Below are 20784 nucleotides of genomic sequence, written 5' to 3' on the forward strand. Positions count from 1 at the left end.
GTAGGAGTCCCGGCCCTAAGTCCTGTTCCCAAGGAGGGTCCTGGCTCTGTGTTCCATGTCCCTGTGTTCCTGTCTCTCAAGTCCAAGGCTCTGTGTTCCCATGCTCTATTCCAAGGCACTGTGTTCCTGTCCTCCCCAAGACCAAGGCTCTGTGCTCTGTGTTCCTGTCTCCCTCGACCAAGTCAAGGCTTTGCGTTCTCATCCTGTCCATGTGCCTCGTCCTGTGCACGAGTTCCACGTCCTGTTCTGTAGCCATGTCCAGTCCTGTAGCCACGTCATGTCCTTGCCTAGTACCAGGGTCTGAGCCTGACTCAAGACCCAGGATCTGGGTCCTTGTCCAGTCTCTGACTCGGAGTCCAAGCCCAGACTCCTAGTTCCCAGTTCCTAGTCCTGGTCCCGCTTGCCTAGCCAATGTCCTAGCCCAGGTCTGTGTTCTTGTCCCAGCTCCTTGTCTGCATCCAGTCACGTCCCTAACTCTAGTCTCTAGTCCTGTCCTGTTCCTAGTACTTCAGTGTCCGTGTCTTGCATTTGAGTCCGTTCTCAGTGCCCCTCCATTACGACACCACCATTCAATCATAGGCTGATCCAATTCTTCCAGTCATCCCCACTCCCCTGTTTTCACCCCATACCCTTTGATGCCCTGGCTAATCAAGAACCAATCTATCTCTGCCTTAAATACGCCCAATGACTTGGCCTCCACAGCCATTCATGGCAACATATTCCACAGATTTACCACCCTCTGACGAAAGTAATTTCTCTGCATCTCAGTTCTAAAAGGACATCCTTCAATCCTGAAGTCGTGCCCTCTTGTCCTAGAATCCTCTACCATGGGAAATAACTTTGCCATATCTAATCTGTTCAAGCCTTTTAACACACAGAACGTTTCTATGAGATCCCCTCTTATTCTCCTGAACTCCAGTCCAAGAGCTGCCAGATGTTCCTCATGTGGTAACCCTTTAATTCCTGGAATCATTCTGAATCCTCTCCAATGTCAGTATATCCTTTCTAAAATAAGGAGCGCAAAACCGCACACAATACTCCAAGTGTTGTCTGACGAGTGCCTTATATAGCCTCGACATCACATCCCTACTCTTACATTCTATACCCCTAGAAATGAATGCCAACATTGCATTCGCCTTCTTCACAACAGACTCAACCTGGAGGTTAACCTTTAGTGTACCTTGCACAAGGACTCCCAAGTCCCTTTTCATCTCTGCATTTTGAATTCTCTCCCCATCTAAATAATAGTCTGCCCATTTATTTCTTCCACCAAAGTGCATGACCATACGCTTTCCAACATTATATTTAATTTGCCACTTCTTTGCCCATCCCCTAAACTATCTAAGTCTCTCTGCAGGCTCTCTGGTTCCTCAACACTACCCGCTCCTCCAACTATTTTTGATTCATTGGCAAATTTAGCCACATATCCATTAATACTGTAGTCCAAATCATTGACATACATTGCAAAAAGAAGCAGTCCCAACACAGACCACTGTGGAACTCCAAAGAGTGGGAATAAACGGGACCTTTTCAGAATGGCAGGCAGTGACAAGTGGGGTACCGCAAGGCTCAGTGCTGGGACCCCAGTTGTTTACAATATATATTAATGACTTTAGAAAATACTTAAGAAAGAAATCAGGAGGGCTAAAAGAGGACATGAGGTTGCCTTGGCAGTCAAAGTGAAGGATAATCCAAAGAGCTTTTACAAGTATATTAAGAGCAAAAGGATTGTAAGGGATAAAATTGGTCCTCTTGAAGATCAGAGTGGTCGGCTATGTGCGGAACCAAAAGAAATGGGGGAGATCTTAAATAGGATTTTTGCGTCTGTATTTACTAAGGAAACTGGCATGAAGTCTATGGAATTAGGGGAAACAAGTAGTGAGATCATGGAAACTGTACAGATCGAAAAGGAGAAGGTCCTTGCTGTCTTGAGGAAAATTAAAGTGGATAAATCCCCGGGACCTGACAGGGTGTTCCCTCGGACCTTGAAGGAGACTAGTGTTGAAATTGCAGGGGCTCTGGCAGAAATATTTAAAATGTCGCTGTCTACAGGTGAGGTGCCGGAGGATTGGAGAGTGGCTCATGTTGTTCCGTTGTTTAATAAAGGATCGAAAAGTAATCTGGGAAATTACGGGCCAGTAAGTTTAACGTCAGTAGTAGGTAAGTTATTGGAGGGAGTACTAAGAGACAGAATCTACAAGCATTTGGATAGACAGGGACTTATTAGGGAGAGTCAACATGGCTTTGTGCGTGGTAGGTCATGTTTGACCAATGTATTGGAGTTTTTCGAGGAGGTTACCAGGAAAGTGGATGAAGGGAAGGCAGTTGATATTGTCTACATGGACTTCAGTAAGGCCTTTGACAAGGTCCTGCATAGGAGGTTAGTTAGGAAAATTCAGTCGCTTGGTATACATGGAGAGGTGGTAAATTGGATTAGACAATGGCTCAATGGAAGAAGACAAAGAGTGGTAGTAGAGAATTGCTTCTCCGAATGGAGGCCTGTGACTAGTGGTGTGCCACAGGGATCAGTGCTGGGTCCATTGTTATTTGTCATCTATATCAATGATCTGGATGATAATGTGGTAAATTGGATCAGCAAATTTGCTGATGATAGAAAGATTGGAGGTGTAGTAGGCAGGGAGGAAGGTTTTCAAAGCCTGCAGAGGGACTTGGACCAGCTGGAAAAATGGCAGATGGGGTTTAATACAGACAAGTGTGAGGTATTGCATGTTGGAAGGACAAACCAAGGTAGAACATACAGGGTTAATGGTAAGGCACTGAGGAGTGCAGTGGAACAGAGGGATCTGGAAATACAGATACAAAATTCCCTAAAAGTAGCATCACAGGTAGATAGGGTTGTAAAGACAGCTTTTGGTACCTTGGCCTTTATTAATCAAAGTATTGAGTATAAGAGCTGGAATGTTATGATGAGGTTGTATAAGGCATTGGTGAGGCCGAATCTGGAGTATTGTGTTCAGTTTTGGTCACCAAATTAAGGAAGGATATTAATAAGGTTGAAAGAGCGTAGAGAAGGTTTACAAGGATGTTGCCGGGACTTGAGAAACTCAGTTACAGAGAAAGGTTGAATAGGTTAGGACTTTATTCCCTGGAGCGTAGAAGAATGAAGGGAGATTTGATAGAGGTATATAAAATTATGATGGGTATAGATAGAATGAATGCAAGCAGGCTTTTTCCACTGAGGCAAGGGGAGAAAAAAACCAGAGGACATAGGTTAAGGGTGAGGGGGGAAAAGTTTAAAGGGAACATTAGCGGGGGCTTCTTCACACAGAGAGTGGTGGGAGTATGGAATGAGCTGCCAGACGAGGTGGTAAATACGGGTTCTTTTTTAACATTTAAGAATAAATTGGACAGATACATGGATGGGAGGTGTATGGAGGGATATGGTCCGTGTGCGCAGGTCAGTGGGACTAGGCAGAAAATGGTTCGGCACAGCCAAAAAGGCCAAAAGGCCTGTTTCTGTGCTGTAGTTTCTATGGTTCTATGGTCTATGGACTTAGATGAGGGAATTAAATGCAGCATCTCCAAGTTTGCGGATGATACAAAGCTGGGCAGCAGTGTTAGCTGTGAGGAGGATGCTCGGAGGATGCTAAGAAGATGCAGGGTGACTTGGATAGGTTAGGTGAGTGGGCAAATTCATGGCAGGTGCAATTTAATGTGGATAAATATGAGGTTATCCACTTTGGTGGTAAGAACAGGAAAACAGATTATTATCTGAATGGTGGCCGATTAGGAAAAGGGGAGGTGCAACGAGACCTGGGTGTCATTGTACACCAGTCATTAAAAGTGGGCATGCAGGTACAGCAGGCGGTGAAAAAGGCAAATGGTATGCTGGCATTCATAGCAAGAGAATTCGAGTACAGGAGCAGGGAGGTACTACTGCAGTTGTACAAGGCCTTGGTGAGATCACACCTAGAGTATTGTGTGCAGTTTTGGTCCCCTAATCTGAGGAAAGACATTCTTGCCATAGAGGGAGTACAAAGAAGGTTCACCAGATTGATTCCTGGGATGGCAGGACTTTCATATGATGAAAGACTAGATCGACTAGGCTTATATTCGTTGGAACTTAGAAGATTGAGGGGGGATCTTATTGAAACGTATAAAATTCTAAAGGGATTGGACTGGCTAGATGTACGAAGATTGTTCCCAATGTTGGGGAAGTCCAGAATGAGGAATCACAGTTTGAAGATAAAGGGGAAGCCTTTTAGGACCGAGATTAGGAAAAACTTCTTCACACAGAGAGTGGTGAATCTGTGGAATTCTCTGCCACAGGAAACAGTTGAGGCCAGTTCATTGGCTATATTTAAGAGGGAGTTAGATAAGGCCCTTGTGGCTAAAGGGATCATGGGGTATGGAGAGAAGGCAGGTACAGGGTGAGTTGGATGATCAGCCATGATCATACTGAATGGCGGTGCAGGCTCGAAGAGCCGAATGGCCTACTCCTGCACCTATTTTCTATGTTTCTATGTTTCTGTGTTCCACTGGTAACCTGCAGCCAGCCAGAATAGGATCCCTTTATTCCCATTCTCTGTTTTCTGCCGACCAGCCAATGCTCCACCACACTAGTAACTTCCCTGTAATTCCATGAGCTCTTATCTTGCTAAGCAGCCTCATGTGCGATGCCTTGTCAACGGCCTTCTGAAAACCCAAGTGCACCACGTCTACTGCATCTCATTTGTCTACCCTGCTTATGATTTCCTCAAAGAATTGCAGTAGGTTTGTCAGGCATGATTTTTCCTTCAGGAAACCATGCAGGCTTTGGCCTATCTTGTCATGTGCCTCCAGGTACTCTGTAATCTCATCCCTAACAATCGGTTCCAACAACTTCCTAACCACTGATGTCAGGCTAACATGTCTATCGTTTCCTTTCTGCTGTCTCCCACCCTTAAATAGCGGAGTAACATTTGCAATTTTGCAGTCATCCGGAACAATGCCAGAATCTATTGATTCATGAAAGATCATTGTTAATGCCTCCACAATCACTCCAGCTACTTCCTTCAGAACCTGAGGGTGCATTCCATCAGGTCCAGAAGATTTATCCCCCCTCAGACCATAAAGCTTCCTGAGCACCTTCTCAGTCATAATTTTCACTGCACAAACTTCACTTCCCTAACACTCTTGAATGTCCGGTATACTGTAGACGTCTTCCATTGTGAAGACTGATGCAAAATACACATTCAGTTCCTCTGCCATCTCTGCATCTCTCATTACAATATCTCCAGCGTCATTGTGTATTGATCCTATATCTACCCTCGGCTCTCTTTTACCCTTTTTATACTTAAAAAAGCTTTTAGTATCTTCTTTGATATTAGTCGCCAGCTTCCTCTCATAATTCATCTTTTCCTTCCAAATGACCTTCTTAGTTTCCTTCTGCAAGTTTTTAAGAACTCTCTAATCCTTTATCTTCCCACTAGCTCTGGCTTCCTTGTGCGCCCTCTCTTTTGGTTTTACTTTGGCTCTGACTTCAGTTGTCAGCCATGGTAGTGTCCTTCTTCCCTTTGAAAATTTCTTTTTATTTGGAATATATCTGTCCTGCACTTCCCTCATTCTTCGCAGAAACTCCAGCTATTGCTGCTCTGCTGTCTTTCCTGCAAATGTCTCTTTCCAGTCAACTTTGGCAGTTCCCCTCTCATGCCATAATAATTTCCTTTTAATTTAAGGCATCCATTAGTCTTGCAAGACCATGGATCTGCGCCTGGAAAGTCTTCACTCTCCAGGGCGCAGGCCTGGGCAAGGCTGTATGGAAGACCAGCAGTTGCCCATGCTGCAAGTCTCCCCTCTCCACGACACCAATGTTGTCCAAGGGAAGGGCATTAGGACCCATACATCTTGGCAGCAGTGTTGTTGGAATAAAGGAATAATTTCCTTTATTCCACTGAAATACTGACATATTGGAGTTTATTTTCTTCCCCCTCAAATTTCAATATGAACTCGATCATATTGTGATCATTGTTCCTTACGGGTTCCCTAACCTTAGGCTCTCTTCTCACCTCCGGATCATTGCACAACACCCAATCCAGCACAGTCGATCCCCTAGTGGGCTCAACAACAAGCCGTTCTAAAAAGCCATCCCTTAGACATTCCACAAATTCTCTCTCTTGAGGTCCAGTACTAACGTAGTTTACCCAATCCACTTTCATGTTAAAATCCCCAACGATTATCATGACATTGCCTCTCTGACACGCCTTTTCTATCTCCTTTTGTAATTTGTAATCCACATCCCAGCTGCTGTTTAGAGGCCTGTATACAACTGCTATTAGGGTCCTTTTACCCCTGCCATTTCTTAACTCAACCTATGGAGACTCTACAACTTCCACATCTATGTCATCTCTTCCCAAAGATTAGAGATTGGGAAGCTTTCAAATACCAACTAAAAAGTAATTAAGAAGGTAAAGATGGAGTACAAAAGTAAGCTAGCTAATAAGATTAAAGAGGATACTAAAAGTTTCTTCAGATAAAGAAAGTGTAAAAGAGCGATGAGAGTGGATATCAGACTGCTGGAAAATGATGCTGGAGAGGTAGTAATGGAGGACAAGGAAATGGCAGACAAATTGAATAAGTATTTTGCATCACTCTTCACTGTGGAAGACACTAGCAGTATGGTGGAAGTTCCAGGTGTCAAGGGTCATGAAGTGTGTGAAGTTACCATTACTCAAAAAAGGTTCTTTGGAAACTGAAAGTTCTGAAGAAGTTATGGGGGAATTGGTAATGATCTTTCAAGAATCACTAGATTCTGGAATGGTTCCTGAAGACTGGAAAATTGCAACTGTTACTCCACTCTTCAAAAAGGGAGAGAGGTAGAAGAAAGGAAATTACAGGCCAGTTAGTCTGACCTCAGTGGTTGGGAAGATGTTAGAGTCGATTGATAAGTATGTGGTTTTGGAGTATTTGGAGGCACATGATAAAATAGGATGTAGTCACCACTCAAGAGAAAATCTTGCCTGACAAATCTGTTGCAATTCTTTGAAGAAATAACAAGCTGTATAGACAAAGGAGAATTGGTTGAGGTTGCGTACGTGAATTTTCAGCAGGCCTTTGACAAGGTGCCACACATGAGGCTGCTTAACAGACTATGAGCCCATGGTATTACAGGAAAGGTTCTCATATGGTAAAGCAGTAGCAGATTAGCAGGAGACAAACAATGGGAATAAAGGGAGCCTTTTCTGGTTGGCTGCCAGTGACTAATGGTGTTCCACAAGTGTCTGTGTTGGGAAGTTTTTTTCATATTATATGTCAATGATTTGGATGCCGAAATTGATGGCTTTGTTGCAAAGTTTGCAGATGATATGAAGAAAGGTGGAGGGGCAGGTAGTTTGGAGGAAGTAGAGAGACTACAGAAGGACTTAGACAAATTAGGAAAATGGGCAAAGAAGTGGCAGATGGAATACAGTGTCGGGAAGTGTATGGTCATACACTTTGGTAGAATAAATGTAAGGTTTGACTATTTTCTAAATGGAGAGAAAATACAAAAATCTGAAGCACAAAGAGACTTGGCAGTCCTTGTGCAGGATTCCCTCAAGGTTAATTTATAGGTTTTATTCTGTGGCGAGAAAGGCTAGTGCAAGGTTAGCATTAATTTCAAGAGGACTTGAGTAAAAAAACAAGTATGTAATATTGATACTTTATAAAGCACTTGTGAGGCCTCACTTGGAGTACTGTGTGCAGTTTTAGACCCCTTATCTTAGAAAGGATGTGCTGAAACTGGAGACGGTTCAAAGGAAGTTCATGAAAATGATTCCAGGATTGAATGGACTGTCATATGAACTGTTTGATGGCTCTGGGCCCGTATTCACTGGAATTCGGAAGAATGAGGTTTCACCTCATTGAAACCTATCGAATGGTGAAAGGCCTTGATAGAATGGATGTAGAGAGGATGTTTTCTTTCATGGGAGAGTCTAAGACTAGAGGATACAGCCTCAGAATAGAGGGGTGTCCATTTAGAATGGAGGTGAGGAAGAATTTCTTTAGCCAGAGAGTGGATAATCTATGGAATTCATTGCTCCAGGCATCTGTGGGGGCCAAGTCTGTATGTATGTTTAAGCCAGAGGTTGATAGATTCTTGATTGATTAGGGCATGAAGGGATATAGGGAGAAGGCTGAGTGGAATAATAGATCAGCCATGATGAAATGGAGGAGCAGACTTGATTGATGAAATGGTGTAAATTGGCTCCTATACCTTATGGTCTTCTTGTGTCTCTCATCGCCCTGATCTCTGGAACAGCCCACCAACTCCACCCCCATGTTTGGGACACCCTCTTCTTCAACAACCCCTCCATGTATGAGATGCCCTCATCCTTCCGCTCAGCCCAGGGCTGCCACTTTCTCCTCTCACCATCAGGGCTTCCCCTTCTCCTGAACTCCAGTCTTCTCCTTCACCTCCTCCTTCCTGGGACTTCCCCTTTTTTGCCTCTCCCCAGGACATATGCACTTGCACTTGCTTGAAGCTAAACTTGGAGTACAGTGTACAGTGTTGATCACCCTGTTCCATGACAAATATATTTAAACAGGAAAGAGTGCAGTATCTATTTTTGAGGATGTTGCCACAACTAGAGGACCTGAGTTATAGAGAGAGGTTGTCTTAGCCAAGGAATGAATTCCTTGCCTGTTTAATTATATCTTCTCTGGAGCAGGTTGAGCAAAACTTCAAGTACAGTTTCACCATCATCTGGTAGGAACACACCACACACTTTCAAACTCATTGCCTTGATTTATGAGGATCACCATGCCAAAATCCTTCTCCTTCATCTCTCAGACACTGCTGATCTCCAGCTTTCTGAATGCAAAAATTTGCATTTTGGCCAAAAATCCATTTCTGAGTTAATCTCGCTGGAAAAATTTCCAAGGAGCCTTTCAAACATTACTAAGCACCCACCTATCCAGCACATGCTCTCTCTTTGTTACTGTAATTGAAGAAGAGGTACAGGATCCTGAAGATGCATACTCAACAATTTTCAAACAGTTTCTTCCCTGCCTCACAGCAACAAATTGCAGGACGTAGAAGTAAGTGATATTAACCCAGACACGAGAAAATCTGCAGATGCTGGAAATCCAAAGCAACACACACAACATGCTGGAGGAGCTCAGCAGGCCAGGCAACATCAATGGAAAAGATTGAACAGTCAATTCTTTGGGCTGAGATCCTTCATCAGGATTCACGAAGGGTCTCAGCCCAAAATGTCGACTGTTTACTCTTGATGCTGCCTGGCCTGCTGAGTTCCTCCAGCATCTTGTGTGTGTGATATTAAACCAGATTCTGATTCTGAAGTGAAGCATCTATTTTTGCCTATTGAATCAGAGGGTGAAAATTGAATAATGATGGGACCTCGAATGATCTCATATGAAAAGTTTGGTAGATTATGAACATAATTGAAACTGAAACTAAAAATTACTGGATCTACCTCACAGTGAATTTAGACGTACTTAATATGGGCACGTGGCCAAGTGGTTAAGGCATTGGACTAGCGATCTGAAGGACGTGAATTCGAGCCCCAGCCGAGGTACCGTGTTGTGTCCTTGAGCAAGACACTTAACCACACAGCGCTTTGCGATGACACTGGTGCCAAGTTGTATTGGCCCTTGTCCTTCCCTTGGATAACATCGGTGTCATGGAGAGGGGAGACTTGCAGCATGGGCAACTGCCAGTCTTCCATACAACCTTGCCTAGGCCTGCGTCCTGAAGAGTGAAGACTTTCCAGGCGCAGATCCATGGTCTCGCAAGACTAATGGATGCCTTAATGCTGCTGTGACAAGAATGCACATAGATTAAGATGTAGCTGGCCTGGGCTGGCACCAGTGGAATCAGCAGTTGGTCTGCCACCTGTCTTCAGGAGAGAGAGAGATAAGGAAAACAATGGAGCAGCATTTGGAGATGTTAATGAAGGAAGGAGAGCTGTCAAGATCGGCTCCCCTTTGAACCCTGAACTGTTTGAAGTGATGGACAGGCGATACCCCAGCAGGGGGATAAAAAGGGACAGGTTCGCTAAGGCAGGACACACACGACACCCGAGGTAACAAGACTCTGAAAGCGGTGCGTCTCTCACAAGTCGGTGGGAAGTATCGGGCCATAGACGCACAGGGTGGAAAGGCACGATCGGCGGGAACCTGGTGTGTGTCCACCCTTGCCTGGGTGCCAGGTTCACCACAGGGAAACGATCGTATCTGGAAACAGAGGGGTCACAGTCGGTGACCTCAGATGACATCACAAAGGACTCGCCCGAAAGCTGACTGCGAAGGTCTGTGTGGAAGCCTTGAATATTCATTCGTTTTTACTCTCTCTCTCCTTCCCCCCACTGTCCATCGCCACGGCAGCGATTACTGCGAACTGAACTGAACTAAATGGAACTGAACTTTGCGTCACTTTGAAACTGGTCATTTACCCCTAGAAAACGATAGAGCTTGATTGATCCTGTTATCCTAATTCTGTGTACATGTGTGTTTATCATTGCTGAACTGTTGCATTTATTATCCTTTTGATTAGAGTACTGTGTTGCTTGTTTCTTTAATAAAATTTTCTTAGTTCTAGTAATCCAGACTCCAGCTGAGTGATCCATTTCTGCTGGTTTGGCAACCCAGTTACGGGGTACGTAACACTGCATAGAAAAAAGCAAAATCCTTGTATTGCCTTTGTTCATTTAGAAAATCCTCTTTGTTTAATTTCCTCTGGTTCTGACCTTCTGCTATGAGACCACGTTTTTGTTCTATTCCCAGTACATAATAATGGGTAACAAGTGACCACCAGCATTCACGCCACCAAAGTACCACCCAATGTCAATCTGCAATGAGAAAGCCGAATCACCTACTCCGGAGGTTCAATTGCACAGCCGACATTGAGTTTACCACTGTCAAATTCCAGGAGGGTCACAATAATCAAGAAGTCTCCAGAGCAGCCATGTAAAAAGCAAGTGCTCTTAGTAGGTCTGTGGGACATGTCCAGAATGTGAACCTCTATTAATAGACAGAGACAAACTGAGCCAAGTCACAGACTGATGAAAGGCAGAAATAACCCTTCCTGATGCACAGAGGAAGACAGAGTTTGATGTTGTGCCCAGATGCTTGAACTGTGTCTATTGAGAAGATGAGGTGTCGTTCCTCCAAATTGTGCCGACTCTAATTATATCTGCTGAAATGTTGTCCTTCACCCATTGATATCCTTTGTAAACTTTTTACAGGGTAGAAAAGGCAAAGAATTTGTGTGTGGAAATCTCAAACACAACAGCACATCATTTCTGCTGTGTCTGTCAGTTCACCAGCACTTTAGAACAGAGGTAAGGAGGATTTTGTTTTAGCCAGAATAGTGAATCTGTGGAATGCTTTGCCACAGACAGCTGTGGAGGCCAAGGGTGTGGGTATATTTAAAGTGAAAATTGATAGTTTCCTAATTGGTCAAGGCATCAAAGGTTATGGTGAAAAGGCAGGCGTATGGGGTTGAGTGGGTTCTGAGATCAGCCATAGGGGTTTTGTCCCAAATATTCATCTTTCCTCAGCGTCTGTCCCAAGGAAGAAGATCATGAATGGTTAAACTCCTTCTTCCCTGCTCTTTTCATATTTTGGGTCATTTTCACTGATTTTGAAGGGCTGTGCTTCACACGGTTGGATTGTTGCAATACACAGTTCTCCTTGAAAGCATGACAGCAGAATGATGGGTAAATCTTCAATGGAGCAGGGTCAGAAACAAAAAAGGGGCCAGAACAAGTCAATGCTTTGGGGCTCTAGAAAGTGATGGGGGCTCGAGTTTACAAGGAGGAAGGACACAGACCAGAAAGATGTGGTAAAAAGTGAAAGATCAGCACCATTTGGAAACTGATTAACTGAAAAATGTTGCTTATTTCTGCAAAATGCTGGAGGAACTCAGTGGATCAGGCACCATCTGTGAATCAGGAATAGAATCAGAATCAGGTTTAATACCACCAGCATATGTCGTGAATTTTTTGTTATGCAGCAGCAGTACATTGCAATACATAATTATTAAAATTGAATTACAGTAAGGAAGTATGTAAATTAATTAAGTAATTGTTCATGGGTTTGTTGTCCACTCAAAAATCTGATGGCAGAGGGGAAGAAGCTGTTCCTATTTCAAAGTAAATTTTATTATCAAGGTACATGTAGGTCACCATGTATGGCCCTGAGATTCATTTTCTTGTGGGCAGACTCTTAAAAAAAATCTATAGAATAGTAACTATAACAGGATCAATGGAAGATCAACCAGAGTGCAGAAAACAACAAACTGTGCAAATGCAAATATAAATAAATATTAATAAATAACAAGAACATGAGACAAAGAGTCCTTGAAAGTGAGTCCATTGGTTGTGGGAACGTTTCAATGATGGGGCAAGTGAAGTTCAGTGCAGTTATCCTCTATTGTTCAAAAGACTGATGGTTGAGGGAGAGTTACACGGTGGGGTGAGTCCTGAGGCTCTTTTATCTTCCACCTGATGGCAGCAGTGACAAGAGAGTATGGCCTGGCTGGTGGAGATCCTTGATGATGAATGCTGCTTTCCTACAACAGTGATTCATATACATGTGACAGCATTTCATGAATAGTTGAGTATGTCAATGTTCCAAAACAGTTGATGTTTTGGACGAGATCCTTCACCATACCTAGAGTGTTTATTCCTCTGCTTACATGCTGCAAGACCTACTGAGTTCACACGGCATTGTGTGTGTGTGTATTTTTCTAGCATCTGCTGAATCTTTTTTTGTAAGACAATTGGACTTTGACATTTGACACACTGTTGATACTGAGTATATTGTTTGTGGGAGCTTGCTACGTTAAAGTAGCTTCTGAGTTTTCTTCATAAAAAAAATAACTGTTTTTGAGGCATGTGGCGCGCAGCCACTTATGGCAACTTAAATACCCAGAAACCGCAGCGGTTGAGAATTAGCTATTGGTGACCCCCAGCACTCAAATGCGCAGACGTAAGGGATGCAGGCAGGTTCCCGAAAAGAACGCATGCGCCCAATGAACTAACGGTGCCGGAGGGTGTGCAGCAGGTAGGAGTAGGGTTTTAGGCGGGGGTTCGTCTGCACTGGCGTCTGAGAGACAATTGCTGTTAGTTTCGGATACACTGTGGCCTGTATCCCAGATCGGTCCTGGTCCTTTCCCTTTCTCTCAGCCCCACGACCCGTACCCGGGCCCCGGGGAGTTTTCTGCTGATGATCGAAGGTGTTGGTGTCATTCAGAACCGTATGGGTATCACTAGGAACCGTTTCGGACAGACAGGTTCGTGAGATTGTCTGTGTATCGAGGGAGCCGTGGCCCATGGGTGGCACCTGCAGCGCTTTCCCTTCCGTAGGGTGTGTTTGGAAGCGCAGGCGAAGGAAATGAGAACGGATGGATCTTGCAGATATTGCCTAAATCCAAAGATAAAATCCAGACACTATCTAAAATATAGTTTTGAGTTAATCTCGGATGAAGAGTCTACATTGCAGTTAATGAAAATGTAAATTAGTGGAGGGGAGGGAGGGAACGTCGACTCAGACCATGAGAGGCCTTGAGAGGGAACGTTGGGCATTTTCATGCCTTACAAGGCGCAGAAATTAGTGCTACATGAAAAAGAACAAACTCTTTACATTAGCTTTAGTTCTTGAGAAAATAACATTTGTTCTATCTCCTGTTGTTCTGAACCTTTCTACCCATGAGAACATATTTTGTACCATTCTGTCTGGGTACGTGGTGTCAATAGGGTTGCCAACTTTCTCACTCCCAAATAAGGGACAAAAGGTGGCATGCCGCGGCGGTGTGGGTATGGTGCAGGCCCGCGATGAAGTGACTGAGGGGGCTGGCAGCTAGTAGATGGTAACAGGGACCTTTTTCAAAAGGGGGGGGGGGTAAACACAACAACCCTGAATAGGTAAACAAATCCAATATATGAACCATGTATACATATCTTCAGTGTTACATATGAAATGTAACACCAAATTATAACAAAGCATAATACAGAGCATAATCTGACTACCAGTCAGACATGAAATAACACCAAATAACCCTATCTGTATGTGCCTATAGAGTAGACATATAATCACTGCAAAAGAGGAAAAGAGAGGTGGGACTCACCAAGTCTACTTTTTCCATGGATATTTCTTGCTGCTGTTGACTGATTCAAGCAGTCCTTTGTCCTTTCACACAGCCAGAGAGAAGTCCTTACATGACAAGTCACAGTTCACAGATATCTGAAGTTCATTTTTGATCAGCTCTGTGCTGCATCTGTTTCTTGAGTCTGACCATTTAATGGTCATCAGAGAGAAGGTCGTCTCTACAAAGGCATTTGAGCCTGGCACACTAAGGACAAATGAGACAATCCTGAACATGTTGATCAAGTTGGCTTTCCCTATGTTTTGGAAAACTGCCACCCACTTCTCACTGGTGGATTTTGTGGTATCCTGTCTGGCTTTCTGTATTTTCTCCTGGCTCGCACAAAACTCTTCATAGAGTTGTCCATATTGACTGTCTCTGTCATTTTGAGGACAGCCACCACCTGCTCCAGGTCAGTGAAGGAGATCTCCTCATAGAGGCCGATCAGTTTCAGTTTCATCATTACATTTTCTGGGAAGAAATCAAACCACTTGTCAATGTATGTAATGATAGTCATAGAACTTCACAAAGTCCTGTTGCTGCTTGGACCTTTGTACTGGCATTTGTTTGTCCATCAGCTGCTTGGTCTGGTATCCAAGAAAGCTGTCCTGTTTCCACTGAAGCATCTTCATTTTGAACTTTCGGACCTCCTCGTAAACATCTATGATGCAGAGCTTTGTTTCCTCCAGCTTTTTTATGAGTTGGTCAAAAACACACCCCACATTGTGGAAAAAGCACAGATAGATTTCAGTAGCTCCAGTTTTTTCTTCATCCGCAAAAATCCTCTTCAGTGCCACAGGGCAGGTCTCAAGGGACCTGAAGTATGACGTAAGAGCTGGTCAGCTTTGCAGGAGACGTTCGACAGCCGGATGAAGAGAGAGCCATTGTGTACAAACGACGCAGAATTTCATGCCACTCAATGTCAACAAAGGCAAAAAATGAACGCAGTTCCTCTCTTCCGGAAGCAGATATTGAGGAGTGGCTGTAGACCTTTAGAATAATTGTCTCAATATCCACTGACAGCTGATCACAGGCGTGCTTGCAGGCGTTATGAGCTATGTGAGCTGGGCAATTAGCTTTCAGAATGCGATTGTTGGCACTGCTCAATAACTGGTAAACTGAGTGGTGTTTTCCAAAGTTTACATTGGCATTATCTGCTGCATAGGCTGTGACGTGTCTAATATCCAGTTCATAATTTTCCAGACAGCTCATCAGAGCTTGATGTATGCCATTTGCAGTTTCACCACTGTCTTCATAAAAGTCAAGTAATTTACACTGCGCTCCATCAGACACAGAAATATCTCACGCACACTGGAAACATTTTTCTATCTTCCTTGTTTGAGGCATCGGTGGAACTGAGAAATACACAGGCTCCGTGGGCTCACCTTCTTCGGTTGGGGACAGATCATCCATTATATCCCGCACAGTCTTTGGACCTAAAACATTCATTGTAATTATCTCAGCTTTTGTTCTTCCCAAGTGCATCTTCTTCACAACATTTGAGTCATTAAACAAAGCAGCGTTGAGCTTAGCAAGACAGTTGGTGCTGTTGCAGCTGCGTCCGTGTTTAACCGTACGGCACACATACGAGGCTTCACTTGCCGCGATTTTGTCATTTTCCGCAGTAGATTTCACGAAGAATGCACCAATATTGTTTGCACCTTTAGCTAGTGTGGCCTTCTTGTGCACTTCTGTGGAAGCATGCTGAGTTAGGTCATTCTCACCTCCATGGCCAATTGAGAACTCCCAACAGCATAAAGTACAGAAGGCCTTTGTTGAGGTCGAGTCACCGCTGACGGGTTAACCCACATCTGTTTTGCTTTTTATAGCTGCATAGTCTTTTCTTTTTTGCAGGTTTATCCATATTTGCACATGCCAAACTGACCGAACAACACCAGACGTTACTGAAACTTTTTGTTTTGGCAGGAATTGGCAAAATATAGCTGTTATGAACCCAGCAGCAGCAGAATATGGGATGGAGTCGGGATATTATTGAAAAACAACGAAGTTTATTAACATTTAAGCAGAAACATAGAGAATTAAACAAGCGCTAACTTAAAACGAAGTTAACGGGGTAATTGAGAGGAGAGACTTTTGGATTTGAAGTGTAGCGAAGACGGAGATTCAAAGTACAGCGAACAAGTGAGTCTTGCAGAGATACACCAAAAACGGCCACCGTACCTTTCCGAAAGCGACCCAGCAGACACGCAGTACCTTTCGAACGCTGATCTCACAAAGCGGCCACCTTACCTTTACAGTGGAAGTGAGTTCACGATGTGGTCTTTTTCAAAGAGTCTACGAAGAGTCCACAAAAAGTGAGAATTTCACCACGTAACTGACAGGAGATGTCCCTTTTCCAGGACTGGTCACCACACACCCGAGACCTTGCAGGGGTTTACCAAAGTGGGTGCCAAAAATCCACGTTTGGCTTACGAAATGTCAGTCGCCTCCGAAATGCACAGCGTTATCGACTACCCACTCCCTTTTGGGTTTGATTGAAGCTTGCAGTCTTCACTCTCACTAACGACTCTGCTGTCCAAACACAACGACTCTCCACCAAAGTGTCTCCCTGGAGCAACCTGCGCTGCTCCTTTTATACTCTTGGGGTAGATCCTCGCTTGACACTCACAGAAACAAAGTCACAGATTCCCAGTACATCACGTACCGTCCCAGGAAGGGGTTCATAACATAGTACACTTCTGTCTGGAAGCGTGCCCTCTGGTGATTACAGAGTAGTAGTAGTCAAATATGGGACAAGGGTGGTCCTGTATGGGACAAACCAATTTAGCCCAATATACGGGATGTCCCGGCTAATATGGGACAGTTGGCAACCCTAGGTATCAACCACCTTAGTCCTGGGTAAGTGACCTGTAGCATTCACATCACAAAAGTGCCACACTCCAATGAGAAAGATAACTGTCCTTCCCTTTATATTCATTGGCGTTGCCATTGATGAGTTCATCACCGTGAATCACCTGGGCAGTGAAGGGGTGGGTAGAGTAATGAGAAAGTCTCCAGGAGCTGCCATGTAATACCATGAGCTCTTTATAGAGCTGTGGGACATGACTAGAACTTGAAATAATACTAATTGCGAGAGAGAGAAACTGGGCCAAATCACAGATTGAAGGTGGGCAGAATGGCCCATTCTGATACAAACAGAACAACAGTCAGTGTTTCATGGTCGAGTCATTGGGTGTATTTAAGGCAGAGGTAGATAGGTTCTTGATTAGTCAGGGCATCAAAGGGTATGGGGAGAAGGCAGGGGAGTGGAGATGACTGGAAGAATTGGATCAGCCCATGATTGAATGGTGGAGCAGACTCCATGGGCTGAATGGCCTACTTCTGCTCCTATATCTTATGGTCTGATGGTCAGTCCGGATACCTGATCTGTGCCCAGTTAGAAGATGAGAAGTTATCCTCCAACTTGGATTGAATCTCGCTGTAACAGTGTAATGTCAGAGCTCACCATAGAGGCCAAAATGATCTCATGTGAAATGTCCTTCACTCACTGATGTCTTTTGTAAATCTTTTTACAGGTTAAAAACAGCAAATAATCTGAGTATGGGAAGCTCAAACACACTGACCTGATGGGCCACAAGGCTCGTAACAGACTTTAATCTTTAATCTCTCAAACACAATAACACTTCACTTTTACTCTCTCTGTCCAGATATTTCCTTTGTGACACCAATGTATCAGTTGTTGATCCTTGGAGATGAAGAAGTATCTCATCCCAGCTGGAAACGTGCTTTGTGTCTGAATTGAAGATTTCTGTTGTAACTCAGTGAAATCCACTGGAGCCTGGGTGCTGAGAACATGCCAGCATTTGTTCACTCGAGATCAGTTCTTCAACTGCATTGATTGTGCAAGAAATTCACTATATCTGATATTTGACTTGATGAGTTGACAGCAGAGAGATGCTCACCTGCTCTAAGTGTGGGAAGGGATTCACTCACTCGGCCAACCCTCAGGCATATCAGAGAGTTCACAGTGGGGAGAGGCCATTCACTTGCTCTGTGTGTGGGAGCTCACACCACAGTGCTAGGGTTCATCTGTTCCTTCTGCAGTAAGCGATTCATTCTGTAATCCAAGTTAAAGTACATCAGACAATTCACACCAGTGAGAGGCCGTTCACTTTTCCATGTGTGAGAAGAGATTCATTCACTCAGGTGAACTGCAGAGATACCAGTGAGTTCACTGGGGCGACAGAGACTGTTCAATTGTTCCGTGTGTGAAAAGGGATTAACTCTGTCATCTGATCTGCTGGCACACCAGTCAGTTCACGCTGGGGAGATGCCGTTCACCTGCTCAGACTATGGGAAGGAATTTCCTTGGTCTTTTCAACTGAAGGTACACCAACGAGTTCACACTGGGGAGAAGCCGTTCACCTGCTCAGATTGTGGGAAGGTATTCACTCAGTCATCTCACCTACAGACACACCAGCACGTTCACATGGGAGAGTGGCTGTTCACCTGTTGTGTGTGTGGAAAGGGAAACACTCACTCATCCCACCTACAAACGCACTTGTCAGTTCACACAGGGGAGAGTCCGTTCACATGCTCAGAGTGTGGGAAGGGATTCACTCGGTCATCTCACTTACTGGCACACCTGTCAGTACACACAGGGGAGAGACCGTTCACGTGCTCAGAATGTGGAAAGGGATTCACTCGGTCATCTCAATTGAAGTTACACCAGCGAGTTCACACTGGAGAGAGGCCATTCACCTGTTCTGTGTGTGGGAAAGGATTCACTCACTCATCCAACCTACAGACACACCAGCGAATTCACACTGGGGAGAAGCCGTTCATCTGCTCAGATTGTGGGAAGGGATTCACCCAGTCATCCCACTTACAGACACACCAGCGAGTTCACACGGGAGAGAGGCCATTCATCTGTTCTGTGTGTGGGAAGAGATTCACTTACTCATCCAACCTACAGACACACCAGTCAGTTCACACTGGGGAGAGGCCATTCACCTGCTCAGATTGTGGGAAGGCATTCACTCAGTCATCTCACCTACAGACACACCAGCGTGTTCACACGGGAGAGAGGCCATTCATCTGTTGTGTGTGTGGAAAGGGATACACTCACTCATCCCACCTACAAACGCACTTGTCAGTTCACACAGGAGAGAGACCGTTCACATGCTCAGAGTGTGGGAAGGGATTCACTCGGTCATCTCACTTACTGGCACACCTGTCAGTACACACAGGGGAGAGACCGTTCACGTGCTCAGAATGTGGGAAGGGATTCACTCGGTCATCTCAACTGAAGTTACATCAGCGAGTTCACACTGGAGAGAGGCCATTCACCTGTTCTGTGTGTGGGAAAGGTTTCACTCACTCATCCAAACTACAGACACACCAGCGAATTCACACTGGGGAGAAGCCGTTCACCTGCTCAGATTGTGGGAAGGGATTCACCCAGTCATCCCACTTACAGACACACCAGCGAGTTCACACGGGAGAGAGGCCATTCATCTGTTCTATGTGTGGGAAGGGATTCACTCACTCATCCAACCTACAGACACACCAGTCAGTTCACATTGGGGAGAGGCCATTCATCTGCTCAGACTGTGGGAAAGGATTCACTCAGTCATCTCAGTTGAAGCTACATCAGCGAGTTCACACTGGTGAGAAGCCGTTCACCTGCTCTGAATGTGGGAAGGCATTTACTCAGTTGTCCAACCTTGTGACACACTACCGAGTTCACACTGGGGAAACTGTTTAAATAAGCTGCATGCTGACCATCACAGTTGCTGAATCCAGGTGCAAGTTCAAAAGAGACTGTTGGTGTTGAACTCTGCAATTATTACTGCTGCTCATCATACCCAGTTCTGCACCTGGGTCACCGGGCAAGGGAGGAGTTTCTTCCGCTGATGTTCAGCTTTAATGGACTGGAGTTTGATATTCTGTATCTGTGACAAATAAATCAGTTCTATTTTAAACTCGGTCTCAGCTAGTTAGTGAATCTCCATCACACCCTGTGTACAGTAGGGAGACTACTCAGCCTCACTGGACTCTACCAGTGCTTCTGTTCTACAAAAGTCCTTTTAAATCCATCCCTGATGTTCACCTCTCGCTCTCCTTGTGGTGCCGGGTTCCAAATAGTTGTTATGCTGTCGGGTGAAGAGGTTTATCTTGAATTTTCTGCAAACTGAAAAAGAAGACGAGCTGACATGTTCTTTGTCCGTCAAGTCTCTGGGCTGAGAAAGAATGACATTGCTAGTTATTCCCTGATCATTTCAACATATTATATTTTCACTGCTTCCAAAGGGCTGTGTCTCACATAGGTGGGTTGTTGCAATACACCGCCATCCCCTAAAGTGCGAAAGCAGAAAGAAGAACCAGTAGCATACTCAAAATGCTGGAGGAACTCAGCAGGCCAGACAGCATCTATGGAAAAATGTACAATGTTTTGGGCCCAAACCCTCATTGGATGTTCACTGGAGCAGAGAGGTCAGCACAGGGCAGAGTTTGGGCTCTGGACAGGGGTAGGGGTAAGAGTATACGGCGAGGATCAGGAAATCAGAATGCGTGGCAACAAATGACAGAGGGGCAACATTTGGAAGTTGGCAGAGAAAAAAAGTAGGTTGACTTTGACTGTTGACACACACATAATGCCTGTGGACAGGACATTGAGTATATTGCTTGTGGAAACTTGCTATATTTATTGTGGTTGCTCATGAGGAAAATAC

The 20784-nt window shown here is 44.6% G+C and overlaps 1 protein-coding gene across 1 annotated transcript; it reads left to right on the forward strand.

Annotated features, from left to right (window-relative positions):
- The first annotated feature begins 17760 nt into the window (after window positions 1-17760).
- On the forward strand, window positions 17761-20179 carry LOC134359241 (zinc finger protein 229-like). The gene has a single exon (XM_063072200.1). It carries the CDS (start codon window positions 18381-18383, stop codon window positions 19815-19817), a length of 1437 nt encoding a protein of 478 aa, XP_062928270.1. The 5' UTR covers window positions 17761-18380; the 3' UTR covers window positions 19818-20179.
- The last annotated feature ends 605 nt before the right edge of the window (window positions 20180-20784 follow it).

The sequence above is a fragment of the Mobula hypostoma genome, chromosome 20 (genome assembly GCF_963921235.1).
Source record: "Mobula hypostoma chromosome 20, sMobHyp1.1, whole genome shotgun sequence".
Lineage (NCBI taxonomy): Eukaryota > Metazoa > Chordata > Chondrichthyes > Myliobatiformes > Myliobatidae > Mobula > Mobula hypostoma.

Coding starts and splice junctions, on each gene's coding strand:
- LOC134359241 (XM_063072200.1), top strand. CDS start 18,381: ATGCCGTTCACCTGCTCAGACTATGGGAAGGAATTTCCTTGGTCTTTT.